The 13,268-nt window shown below is 42.9% G+C and overlaps 1 protein-coding gene across 1 annotated transcript in view; it reads right to left on the reverse strand.

Moving 5' to 3' along the window:
• tgfbr2l (transforming growth factor beta receptor-like) overlaps positions 1–13,268 on the reverse strand; it is a 57,893-nt gene that overhangs the window by 9,962 nt on the left and 34,663 nt on the right. The window contains exons 4-5 of the mRNA XM_078229172.1: positions 11,878–12,698; positions 6,356–6,497 (exon numbers count right to left, since the gene is read on the reverse strand). Of these exons, the coding sequence (XP_078085298.1) occupies positions 6,356–6,497; positions 11,878–12,698 (963 nt within the window). The remainder of the gene's footprint in view (positions 1–6,355; positions 6,498–11,877; positions 12,699–13,268) is intronic.

Genomic DNA, 13,268 nt, shown 5'->3' on the forward strand with positions numbered 1-13,268 from the left:
GGAAGTATACAGTAAATGGTAGAACCCTTAAAAATATTAGCATACCGAGGGATCTAGATGTGTAGATCCACAGTTCCCTGAAGGTGGCAACTCAGGTGGACAATGTGGTCAAGAAGGCATATGGCATGCTGGCCTTCGTTAGTTGAAGTGTTGAGTATAGGAATTGAAAAATCATGTTGCAGCTGTATAAGACTTTGGTTAGGCCGCATTTGGAGTATTGTGTACAATTATGGTCGCCAGACCACGGGAGGATGTTGATGCATTGGAAAGGGTGCAGAAGTGATTTACCAGGATTTGCCTGGCTTGGAGGCTATGGACTATTAAGAAAGGTTGAACAAACTTGGATTGTTTTCATTGGAGCGTCTGAGGACGAGGGGGGACCTGATAGAGGTTTACAAGATTATGACAGGCTTGGATAGACTGGATAGTCAGAGTCTTTTTCCCAGGGTCAAAGGGCCAATTACTCAGGGGCATAGGTTGAGAGTGAGAAGGGGAAGGTTCAAAAGAGATGTAAGGCGCAAGTTTTTCACACAGAGGATGGTGAATGCTTGGAACACGTTGCTGGGGGAGGTGATGGAAGCAGATTCAATAATAATGTTCAAGAGGCATGTGGATAGATACATGAATAGGCAGGAAATAGAGTGATATGGACCACGTAGAGGCAAGAAAATATTAGAGAGGCATCTGTGTTGGCACAGACTTGGTGGGCTGAAGGGCCTGTTCCTGTGCTGTACTGCTCTTTGTTCTTTGGATACGGTGGAAATCTGAAAACCAAAAAATGTTGGAACTATGCAGCAGGTCAAGACAAGATCTTGTCATCACCCCGAAATGTTAACTCTGTTTTTCCACAGATGCTGCCTGCCCTTTTTCATTTAATTCTAGCTGGAGTTACTGGGTAACAATCAGAATTTCTTTCTTCCCTTTCTCCAGCCCAGGCAAAGTGTAATGTTACCTCTACTGGGATTTGAGATCATCAAGCTTAGCACAGAATCAAATCTAGTTCCTATAACTCAGTCACACGTCACAGTGCATGTGTCCCGTGACAAGTATGTTTTAGGCTCAGAACTGCAACCACTAAGAATGATTCTAAAATTGCCCAAACCATTGTTCATTTATTTGCTTTGTAAAAGTCATTGCATCTGCCAAACTGATACCAAAAGATCGTTGCTCTGGCTCTCTCTCTGTCTTTCCATATACATTTCACAGGAGGGGAGTGCGCAGTGTCTGTCAGTAAACTTGAAGCCTTCTGTGACTTATATTAGTTACTTTTATATTTTTAAAACACCAATTCAATCTTAGCACTGCCTGTGTCAAGACTGCATTATATCAACAGATTGATCAACCAGAAACAGATTGGCTGGCTGTTCCTTCTTTGGCTGTTTGTGGGTCCTGGTTCTTTGATTGCTGCATTTTGCTACCTTACACTTCAGCAATAATCCATTGGTTTTGAAATGCTTTGGGATGTGCTGAGAATAAATACAATACAAATTTTATTTTTCTTTCATTGCATGATGTATGGTAAAACCAAGACTTCTGTCTAAGGGCCTCAGAAGTGGTGCGGATGAGCTAAGAGGTCACTGTTCCATTTCATTGTACATAGAGTCATAGAGTCACAGGGGTTTACAGCTGGAAACAGGCCCTTCAGCCCAACTTGTCCATGCTGCCCCTTTTTAGCCACTAAACTAGTCCCAATTGCCCCCTATACCCATATCCCTCTATACCCATCTTACTGACAGTTTTGCATACATTAAATTACAACGTGGTTATTTTGAAGTGCAAAGTTTGCTTTTTTTTGTCTTTTTCACGTTGCTGGCTGTATTTTAAAAGTAAATTGCCAGTGTACACATGATGGGCTGAATTGGCCTCTTTCTCCGCCATAACTTTTCTATGCTTGATTCTATTTGGAAATTGTTAGTTTGACTTCATGGACATCTGGAACTATAAATGATCCACGGGTGTCAGCTCTCTTGGAAGTGCAGCAAATAGGGAACAGATCCAGTCTGCTACGATTGAGGCTGCTGGAAAAATAAAGCTGCCTAGTGGGAAAAAAAAGTACGTTTTGATTCTGGACGTTGACAAGGACCAGGGTTTTACGGCCCCTCCTGCCCGGTGGAATATTACAGCCCTGCCGAAGTAAACGGCAAATTAAGTAGCCCGCTGCAACTGCCGCAGGGGAGACGCACTGTGGTGGGGCTATAAAATCCTGGCTAAGATTGTCGATGAGGGATTTTGGCTCACACTGTAAAATGACATTGTTTTCTCATCCAAATCGAGACAGAGATATTATAGTCGGTCTTTGTAACATTGTAAAATATTCTTTTACTATAACTTGACTGGGAAGCCGAGGTGAGGACCCACAATCTAAGATTATGATACCACAGACTTTTGATATGTGTCACCAGGGCTTACTCATAAATAAGAGCACTTGGGAGATGTTGGGTGCTTGGGGGTCTGTGAGCATCTGTGAAGCCATCTGCTATCCAAGTTATTGTACTTGCACTATTTACTGTTTATCTAATCATAAACAGGCTACTGCTGGATGGATGCAGTGTTTTCTAACATAGTTAAATGTTAGAACAATTTCGTTCGTTCCACATTTTGATGGGTTTTTGTCCGTGTGCATTTTGGAAAAATACAACTCAAGATGTTTAATAAACAGGAAATATGTAATGATGATCCTTGAGCATTGTAATTGTAATTTTAAATGCGGCAGAATTCTCTCATCCACATAAATGAGATATCAGGATCAAAAATTAATTTGCAAAATGTAATTTTCAAAAAAGCTCAAGCTTAGCTGTATATTTGAGTAATAAGAAAAAAGTCTGCAATCTATTTTAATATTCCCCATGAGAAATTATAATGACTAACAATTATACATATTACTTGTATAACATTTTACATCACAGATACAGCTTTGCTTTATCATGTTGTTCTAACATGATATTACCTCAAGATGTCACTAAAGAGCTAGAACACGACAAATTCAATTGCAACTTAGGTATAAATAACTTGGCATTACATCGGGATCCAGCTGGATTCAATACACTTGAAGAGATAAAGGCATTAGTTGCTTGTAGTAAGATTGGCATGTACAAAATAATTGCAAATTAATATTTCATGATAACACATACCATCACTGTGTGAGAAACAAACTGGCTGATATATCCTGAAAATGAGGACATTGTCATAAATTTGTCTGCAATATGATTGGATGTATAAATTATAAATAATGGAATGAAAGTATATGTTCTCTGGAGTCCAACTTTCCTGTGGATTGCATTTTTCCACTCTTTCCTGAAGTATCATTAGAATTGCAGTGCTTATCCACAGTGCAGAAGCAATGAGTGTTTTTTTAATTTATACCACCAGGTGGAAAATTGGTGGTAACTGTTCAGCTGCACAATGTACACTGCACTTGATTTTTCTTTCTATTGACTTCCTTTTAGTTGGAAGATAAACAAGGCACTATAATCCTGGAAAGAATGTTAATGGGTTAACTGGCCTACAGTAAGAAACCTTTAACTGATATAAAAGACAATCTTGCTGAGGCAATATAAGGATACTAAAACATGAATAGACAAATAGATGTTCTCGCCGCGTCTGCGTGGGTTTCCTTCGGGTGCTCCGGTTTCCTTCCACAGTCCAGAAATGTGTAGGTTAGGTGCATTGACCATGCTAAATTGCCCCTTAGTGTCCCAGAATGCATTGGTTAGAGCAGTGGTTCCCAAAGGGTGCGGCGCGCCACACTGGTGCGGCAAGAGAGGATGGCAAGTGTGGCGGGAAGATTCAAGGACAATCAAAGAAACATTTAAACATGGATAGATATTTTTCCAAAGTGAGAGCAAAAGCATCAAGTGAAGCACTGTTTTATACTTTCTGGATGTCCCATGATCATATTATAAAGTAGTTGTGTTCTATGTTATGAATCAAGCACTGCTAGGAGTGTTTTTTTTTGTTTTTGAATGTATTTCTTATCAATAAAAAATTTGGTGTGGCGTGAGCAAATTTTTATTCCGAAAGTGGAGCCCAGTGAAAAAAGTTGCGAACCACTGGGTTAGAGGGATTAACGGAGTATTATATGTGGGGATAGGGCCTGTTGTTGGTGCAAACTCGATAGGCTGAATGCACTCTAGCGTTCTATGATTCTATGAAAATAGTTAAGATGGTGAAAAGGAATGAGAAAGGAAAATGGCAACAAAATGGGGGATTTGGAGGAAAGAAATACTAATTCATTACGTATAAACCTTGACAAAACAGTGTCTGATGAGGGTTCCACGTTGTCAGCCCACCTCCCAGATGTTTACCGATCCCTCCACATTAACCATGCTGCAATGAAATTGGAGTAGATAACTAAGGAAGTCAATGTTAAAAAAAGTGTAGAACCAGCTACTGATTGGTTATCATCCATTTTCCACTGTGACCAAGGCTAACTTTAGTTCCAAAAATAGAAAATGCTGGAAAATCAACATTTCGAGTCTGGATGACCCTTCGTCAGAGCTGAAGCCAGACTCAAAACGTTGGCTCTATTCTATCTCCACAGATGCTGTCAGACCTGCTGAGATTTTCCAGCAAATTTTGTTTTTGTTTTAGATTCCAGCATCCGCAGTATTTTGCTTTTATCTTAGTTCCTCTGATTTGGATAAGTTTGTAGTTCATTTTGTTCTCAAGAGGTACTCAATAAAGCTCTGTACTAAATGAAGGAAAGAGGAATAAGGCAGCATATTTGACCTCACTCCTGTCATGCGCAGTCAAGATGTCATATTCCTAACTTTCAAGATACGGACTTTATTCAATGTGGCTTTTTGGAATAGACTTTAAGAAGCTGCCAAAGGACAGGTTATCTTTTGTGATTTCTGCACAGACAACGAATTAACTCAGGTGTTTGGAAAGTTCTTAAAATGTATATGACTGTGGATGGAGTTCCATTCTTTAAAACGATATGCTGGATGCATTGTGAATTTACATCTCCCATTGTCTGTGTATTTACCAAAACCCGAATCCAAATGCACTGCAGACTCAGTGCCTGCCAACACAAAACTTAACAAAGAAAGATGCCGAGAAATCAATTTATTATAAACAGGTGTGAACAGCCACCATTCATCATCTCTCATCCTGCCTAAACAGCCAGTCAAACCAAACAATGTGAGGGGGACTAACTTGCCTTCACTGCAAGGATTTGTTTCTACTGAAACTTAGCCACAATTTCATCCAAAAATCTAATTTCCATTAATCTCCAAAGAACCACAAAAGAGAAGCCATCAAAGTCCTCAATGCTACATCTTAGGTAAGGAATATTTAAACACATGGGCTGCGATCCCCACAGCGACTGGTTGCAAAATCCTGTGAGAGGCTAAAAGCGAGATTCTCGCCAGCGAGATCCTGTGGCTCAATCATCCCCACCCTCCCCGCTATTGGCGTAACGAGGTTCCCACCCTTCATTTAAATCAATTTAAATGTCATTAGCTGGCTTCCCTGCTGTATCAACCCCCCCCCCCCCCCGCCCCCCAACATTGGAATTCACCCCCTTGCCAATGTGGCAGTTTTTAACAATGTGAACCAGGTGAAAGAAACCTGCTGGGAGCCCACCAGCGTGACAGTATGGGGTTCACCCCCATGATTATTTTCTTCTTAAGTGCTGGACAATATGGCGAGAAAAGCCTGCTGTGCTGTCGGCGAGCTGCACACCAGCTCTGGCGAAGGGTCATCCAGACTCAAAACATTGGCTCTATTCTCTCTCTACAGATGCTGTCAGACCAGCTGAGATTTTCCAGCATTTTCTGTTTTTGCGTTGACACCGCTTTTCTCGCCTGGGCCTGCACTTAGAAGAAATAGAGGACAATTCCACCCATAATTTTGCTTCTTGTTGTTCCTTAATAACCTAAGAATATGTTTCATATTTAGAATTCAATTTTCCTTGTGTATATGGCTGTGTGTTTGTGGGGGTGAGTATGTTTGTCGCATTTACATTTTGAGGTGTTTGTGAATAAAAATTTGTGATTTTGTTTGATTTAAAATTACCAGGCAACCTTTTATGTGTCTATCCTTGAATGTCATGGCACTAAAAGGGTTTTAAAACCCTCCTGCCAAAATACACATCTTGTTGTGGGCAACCAAGAGACGAGGCACAAGGGAGCAATTATTCCCACCATCCCTCTCCCATCTGTACCAGCCCATCTGAGTTTGCTCTATTGAACAGTAAGGAACAGCATTAGGAAAGCCCGTAAAACCAACATTCATGCTAAGACTTTGTACTTTTTTAACATCAGAGTGTTCACATGATTTATTCTTCTCTATTTAGTGTGCAAAATAATTTTCCTTATACAAAAAATAATTGACGGTCTGTCATTATTCTTACCTCCAATGACCTCACATCGAGAAGCCATCTCCCATAAAACTAAGGCCATTGAATAAATATCCATCTGTTTAAATGATTCAAGGTCTTCCAGGTTAACACGGGATTCTAGAACTTCAGGTGCCATATACCTGGCAGTGCCAACCTGCCAAACAAGATAACAAACATTTTGTTTCTTTATATAGTGGCAAGCATATTTACTCAACCATGGAAATTGAATGTAAGTTTAAGGTTATTTATTCGTGTCACAAGTAGGCTTACATTAACACTACAATGAAGTTACTGTGAAAATCCCCTAGTAACCACACTCCAATGCCTGTTCAGGTACACTGAGGGAGAATTTAGCATGGGCAATGCACCAAACAAGCTAGTCTTTATTTTGGACCGTGGGAGGAAACTGGGGCACCCAGAGGAAACTCACGCAGACACGGGGAGAATGTGCAGACGCCGCACAGACGATGAACCCCCCAAGCCGGAAATCGAACCCAGGTCCCTGGCACTGTGAGGCAGCAGTGCTAACCACTCTGCCACCGTGTCGAATGTAGGAAGGATAAGCGACCACAATGGAATGGCACATCTGTCAAAGTCAAGTGTACAATCTACAGACAAAAGCTTTTGAAATGGCACCTAAACATAAACTTTTATTCCTTGTTCAATATATATGTTTTCACCTTTTTGATCTCCTTGCATCAGATTATATTTCCTTGCAGATGATGCTCTGAGTAACTGCCACAGTCCCTAATCCTGTAATTTCATCAGGATTAAACCATGCATAGCCATATTATGATGATTCAGTTGAAGGATTATTTTGTGTATGTGGACCTGGTCTTCATCTCATAATAAATTAATAGAAAAAATTCAATAGCAAGAAGTAAACATGACAGTTTAATATCTTGGGTCTTAAAGTGTGTTAAATATTGGACAAATGTGTGTGTTGGAAGAAAAGGGTTGCTGGTTTGACATGTATTTTTAAGAGGGGTTTTTTTTTCTTGCTGACAGAACTCAAATATTCTATAACGAGCTTACTGCAAACTCACATATAAGTAAACTGTTTGCTATTAAATCCAGGATACATCAGTATTTTTATAAATCAATGGCTTTACAAATGGTAGTAAACACAAGAACACATGCGAGGGTTTTTATGGGAGTTGGAGATATCAGCCAATATTACATAAGTAATGATACATAAGGTGAGGCAGCTATTTCCTATTGTCTTGAAATGCCGATAGGGTTGCCAGCCTCCAAGTTGACCAGGACTCTCCAGGGAATTTCCAGGGCACTACTGTGTCCAACCGTGGAAAAATATCACGCATTAAAAATATTTTTGTCTCTTTTTAACCAGATACAAAAATATTGAAAATGGGAACTAAAGGGTGGGATTTTACAACCTTGCTCATCCCGAAAACATAAAATCCTGCCAATGGTAAACGGACCTTTACATCGTCCGCCCCCCACCCGTTCCGATTCCCGTGGTGGGCAGGGCAGTAAATTTCCGGCCAAAAGGTGTGCTCGGCTGACACTCAAACATCATCTAATTGGGTAATGGTCGGAATTTCCCAGCCATTCACACTGGCGGGTTCTTCCGGTCTCACCGATGTGCGCCCCTACCGCGGGTTTCCCAGTGGCAAAGGGTGCATTCAACAGGAAATTCCATTGATAATGGCGGGGCCAGAAGGTCCCGGCAGTGACCAATGGTGGGTCACCTCCACCCTGTGTAACACATGGCGGGAGTCATGGAAAATCCCGCCCAAAGGGCCCCATTTTACCATTGCGTTGCGCCCATTTTCGGGCGTGAAAATGTGGTAAAGTCAGGTGTGAGGCCATTAACGCGATCCGCGCCCGCGCCCACACAGATTGCCACTTTACTGAAACCTGGGAATGGTGGCGAGCCGCTTCACGCCCAAAACGGGCGCAACGGCGATTTAAATGCATTTGCATGCATTTAAATTGAACTAATGAACTGCCACCCAACTTTATCAGCATTTCCCTCTTTACCACCGCGTTTGCCAATCGGAACCGCGCCGTAATGGACCTGCTAAATGAAAGTCTGAATCGGGCACTTCAGCTGCTGAAGAGCGCGTTCAGAGCTTCCAACAGCTCTCTGACTCAGATCAGTGGTGGGGGGGAGGAGGGAGGCGGGTCAGATCATTCTCTGGTTGGGGGCGGGGAGGGGAGTGAGGCTAGATCGTTGTCTGGTGGGGGGGTGGAGAGGAGGAGGAGGCGGGTCAGATGTATCTCTGGTGGGAGGGGGGGTGGAGGGCGATCATTGTCTGGGTGGTGGGGGGGGAGGGCTGATCGTTGTCTGATGGGGAGGGAGGAGGAGGCGGGTCAGATGTTCCAGATGTTCCTTGGGGGGGGGAGGGGGGTGAGTGAGGCCAGACCATTCTCTTGGGGGGTGGGGGGGGGGGAATGAGTGAGGCCAGATTGTAGTCTGGCGGGGGTGGCAGGGGGTGAGTGAGGCCAGATCGTTGTCTGGGGGGGGGGGGGCGGGTGTGAGTGAGGCCAGATCGTTGTCTGGTGGGGGGATGGGAGGGGGAGGCCCAATCGCTCACTGATAGGGGAGGAGGCAGATGGATATCTGGTGGGAGGGGGGGCAGATGGATCTCTAGTGGGGGGCAGATGGATCTCTAGTGGGGGGGCAGATGGATATCTAGTGGGGGGACAGATGGATCTCTGGTGGTGGTGCAGAGGAGGGCAGGGGGCGTGCAGAGGAGGGGGGCAAGGGGGTCCGCTGCCACTCTGCGGGCGATCGGTGGGGGGGGAGGGGAGCAGGGGTGGTGTTCAGTCTGGGTAGCGGGGGGGGGGTTGGTGGATAAGGGGGACAGTGATGTGTGTGGGTAGTGGGGGGTGGGTAAGGGGGACAGTGATGTGTGTGGGTAGTGGGGGTGGATAAGGGGGACAGTGATGGCTGTGGGGGCCATCTCACCCGCTTTTCGCTCCCGGGCCACTTTCTCCACTTTCTGCGGCTCGGGAGCGATCTGACACGGGCAGACTTTTTCAATTTTTTTCTAACTGCGCATGCGCAGTTCAGAGCTCCAATCGTTTCGGCCGCGCTAAGCCCCGCCCACAATGCAAATGGGACTGGTGATTTTTTTTTCAGGTTGAGTGCGTATGGGGGCGCCTGAAAGCAGATTTCCAAGTCGGATCTGCATTATGCCCAGATTCAGCACTTAGAATGAAACTGGTAAAATCGGGCCCAAAGAGTCTTTTTGCTTTCCAATTGGCTTCAGTAATCAGTGCGTTGCAAGGATGAATGTGTTGGCCAAAAAATGGCTGGAGTGTGGGGGCAAGTCCTGTGATGAAGCCTCCAGGAATACATTGAATCACAGTTGGGAACCTTAAATGCTGAAGATGGGGAAAATGTGCTCAGGTAGTCATTAGCTGAATGTGAATGAATTTCCTGTCGGTATTATCTTGAATAAATCCTCCATATTTTGCAAAAGTTTACTTAAAAAATCAGTAATGGCCAAAATAAAAGTTGGGAATAAAAAGAAAACCCTTGCTTTTATGTTGGTGTTATTTCATAGTTTGAAGGATCAAGGGATGATTTAAGTTGAGGTGACTAGCATAGATAAATTTAGTGAGAAGCGTGATAAGCACGTAAGGGAGAAGTTGGGTGTAGGATAGGATGAGAGATGAGTGGGAGGAGGTTCAATGGCAGAAATACCAGAAATGGGCCTGGGGGCTGAATGACCTGTTTTTGTGTCTTAAATATTACATAACATGTAAGACTATGCTATCTAAACACTGCAAGTCAGACAATTCTGCTGAATAAGCAGCAAGTGACTCCCACTAGCACCTTATATCATAAATTGCAGTGTACGTCAAGGGAATAACATTCTATGCGTCAGAGTAATTGATGTAATAATGTGGGTGAAAAAGGCTTGGAGAGGGAAGGGAATATCATCAAATTGTGGTTTGGGTTGGGACCAATGGCAAACAGCAACAACAACAACAAAATGTATTTGTGCCTTTAAGGTAATAAAATGTTCCAAGTTGCTTCATAAAAACATTAGCAAATAAAACTTGAGAAATAAAAATGAATAACATTGAGGTTCTGCAAAGTGAGTTTCAAGAACTTCATCAGTAACAGGTTTGCAGAACATGGGCAAGATAAAGGAGTTAAAAATGTGGTTGAAGGGATGGAATCACAGAGAAGTTTCCAGTGTCACAAAACATGATTGACTTTTATCTTCTTTCTGAAGTAACCTAGCAAGCCAAGTTTGTATTGCTAGGCCATCAGGTCACAAAACATGATTGACTTTTATCTTCTTTCTGAAGTAACCTAGCAAGCCAAGTTTGTATTGCTAGGCCATCAGGTCCAGGGGGCTTTCTTTGGCTGTTGGTCCCTTTAATTTCTCTAATGCCTGTTGTTTATTAATATTTAGGTTGCTCACTCTCATTAGAGGCTTAAAATGGGCCTAATATTTCAAGAGCTAATTTTTAAATGTATTCTTAGGATGCGAGCATCAAGCTTGATGATAAACCTGGCACAGATTGCCACTGCTGCTTCCAGAAGATGGCACAGTACCACCTTCTCAGGGTAGCTACAGAACTGGCAATCTGTGCCAGGTTTATCATCAAGCTTGATGCTCGCATCCTAAGAATACATTTAAAAATTAGTTCTTGAAATATTAGGCCCATTTTAAGCCTCTAATGAGAGTGAGCAACCTAAATATTAATAAACAACAGGCATTAGAGAAATTAAAGGGACCAACAGCCAAAGAAAGCCCCCTGGACCTGATGGCCTCCATCCTAGTGTTTGAAAAGAGATAACCACAAATAATGGTTCATTGGATTTGATCTTTCAGAACCTCCTGGACTTTAAACAGTGTCCATGGATTAGAAGGTAGCAAATGTGGCCCCATATTCAGCCTAGGTTTGCACATTCGGGCGGCCAATCCTTTGAGGTAAAATAGTAAGTTAGCAAAATTAAAAACCTTCTGGGGAGAAAGAGCGGAGATGTCTGGCAAAATTAATGCCATTGCACACAGATGAGACCCGAGTGGAGTTTATCTGAGCACATATTGAGGAGTGTTTTTGTCTGCAGTATTCCTTGTACACAGTTTGGCATTCTAGAAGCACATATTAGGTGCTCTGCAACACCCAATTCTGAACCCAAGTTAAGCTCCTTTGTGCCTGCAATGCAGGATCGGAAGCAAAATGACAGAATGGGTGCAAATTCAATTCTGAGCATGTTTGGATGTAACCATTGTATTCTTTTGCATTAATAACACTCTTCTACGGATATGATAGAATCATAGAATCCCTACAGTGCAGAAGGAGGCCCTTTCTCTCGAGTCTGCACCGACAACCATCTCATCCAGGCCCTATCCCACAACCCCACATATTTACCTCGCTAATCCCTCTAACCTATAGGTAAAAATGTATTTTTAAAGTGTACTTTTTAGCTGCTTTGATACAATACAAACAAGCCATCCCACTTATCTTTAAATTGACATGACGTGCTACTTCAATCAGCTTTATATTACAATATTGTGCTTCAAATGTCATGTTATACTCACCTGGCCACTATTAGCAAAGTCTTCGGCTGTTAGAGATGGATCAAGCCTCAGAGCCAGCCCAAAATCACACAATACACATTCCCTTTTGTTTTTAACTAGAATGTTTGTACTCTTAATGTCTCTGTGAGATATAGGAATCTTTGGGGTGCCACAAGCAGTATAGTCACTATGGAGGTGAGCAACCCCATTTACAAGGGATCCTGTCATCATATACATCTCTGTCCAGGTCAGGATATGATTGGTGAGGAAATCTTGTAGATTACCCACGCTGTGGTATGCTGTAATAAGCCAATATTGCTTTTCCATTCCTCTTCCTCTTTCCTCAGCTGTGAGAAACTGGAGCACGCTCTCGTGTTTGAGATCAACATCTGAGAAAATCCTTTTTTCCGTTCTCCACGATGGATATTCTTCGCAAGGAAAGATTTTCACTGCTACGGTTTCATATTGCCCCGAAGCACTATGTTTGAGTTTTGCTCTCCACACTTCTGCAAATCTGCCTTTTCCGACAATGCCGTCAAGTTCAATCGGCAGCAGTTCATTATTGTGATTGATGTTGTTGGCACATGTTGCACTGATGTCAGACTGACCATCGTCAATTGCCACAGTGCATTTCCCATCATACTCTCCAGCTTTTCCAGCACCAGTCCTGGTTAGGCTTTGGTGCTCCTTCTGTTTCTGTGGCCACTCCTTGGTCACTTTTCTTTGTTGTCGGGTACGAAAGAGATAAAATGCCATCGTTATCATGAAAGCAATCAGGATAGGTGGAAGCAGGCTCAATACTGCCACAGGAATTACTTCATTGCTTTGTGATATTACATATTCTGGAAAAGAAATGTAAATAGGATGAAATATATCCTCCTTATACGAATGATGGGGGGTCATTGTATGATGCAATCATAAAATATGATACAAATAATCTTGCATGAAAGCACATAAGTATTAAAATCATGGGTAGGAAATGTAGGGCAGTTATAAATACTTTGTCTGACAGAACATGTAGCATTGAATGTAATGGGGAATTTTATTGTCCCCTGTCGCTGGCATTCCCAACCATCCCCTACCAATTCTATGAGGGCCATGATGTGGAGATGTTGGTATTGGACTGGAGTGGGCACAGCTGCTCCTTTATCTGATGAAGGAGCAGAGCTCTGAAAGCTCGTGATTCCAAATAAACCTGTTGGGCTTTAACCTGGTGTTGTGAGACCTCTTACTGAATTCTATGAGGGGCAGGAAGGGGCCCAGGCCCACCCACCTTTGCCCCAGTTGAGGACTTTAAGAGCTCAACTACTGCTTGTAGTACCAGAAGTGGCCATCGCTCCCAGGAGGCTTTTGAAGCAGTTGTTCCTAAATACGATGTAGAAATCTTACCTCCAAATCTTACCTAATGCACC

Source organism: Mustelus asterias, chromosome 14 (genome assembly GCF_964213995.1).
Source record: "Mustelus asterias chromosome 14, sMusAst1.hap1.1, whole genome shotgun sequence".
Lineage (NCBI taxonomy): Eukaryota > Metazoa > Chordata > Chondrichthyes > Carcharhiniformes > Triakidae > Mustelus > Mustelus asterias.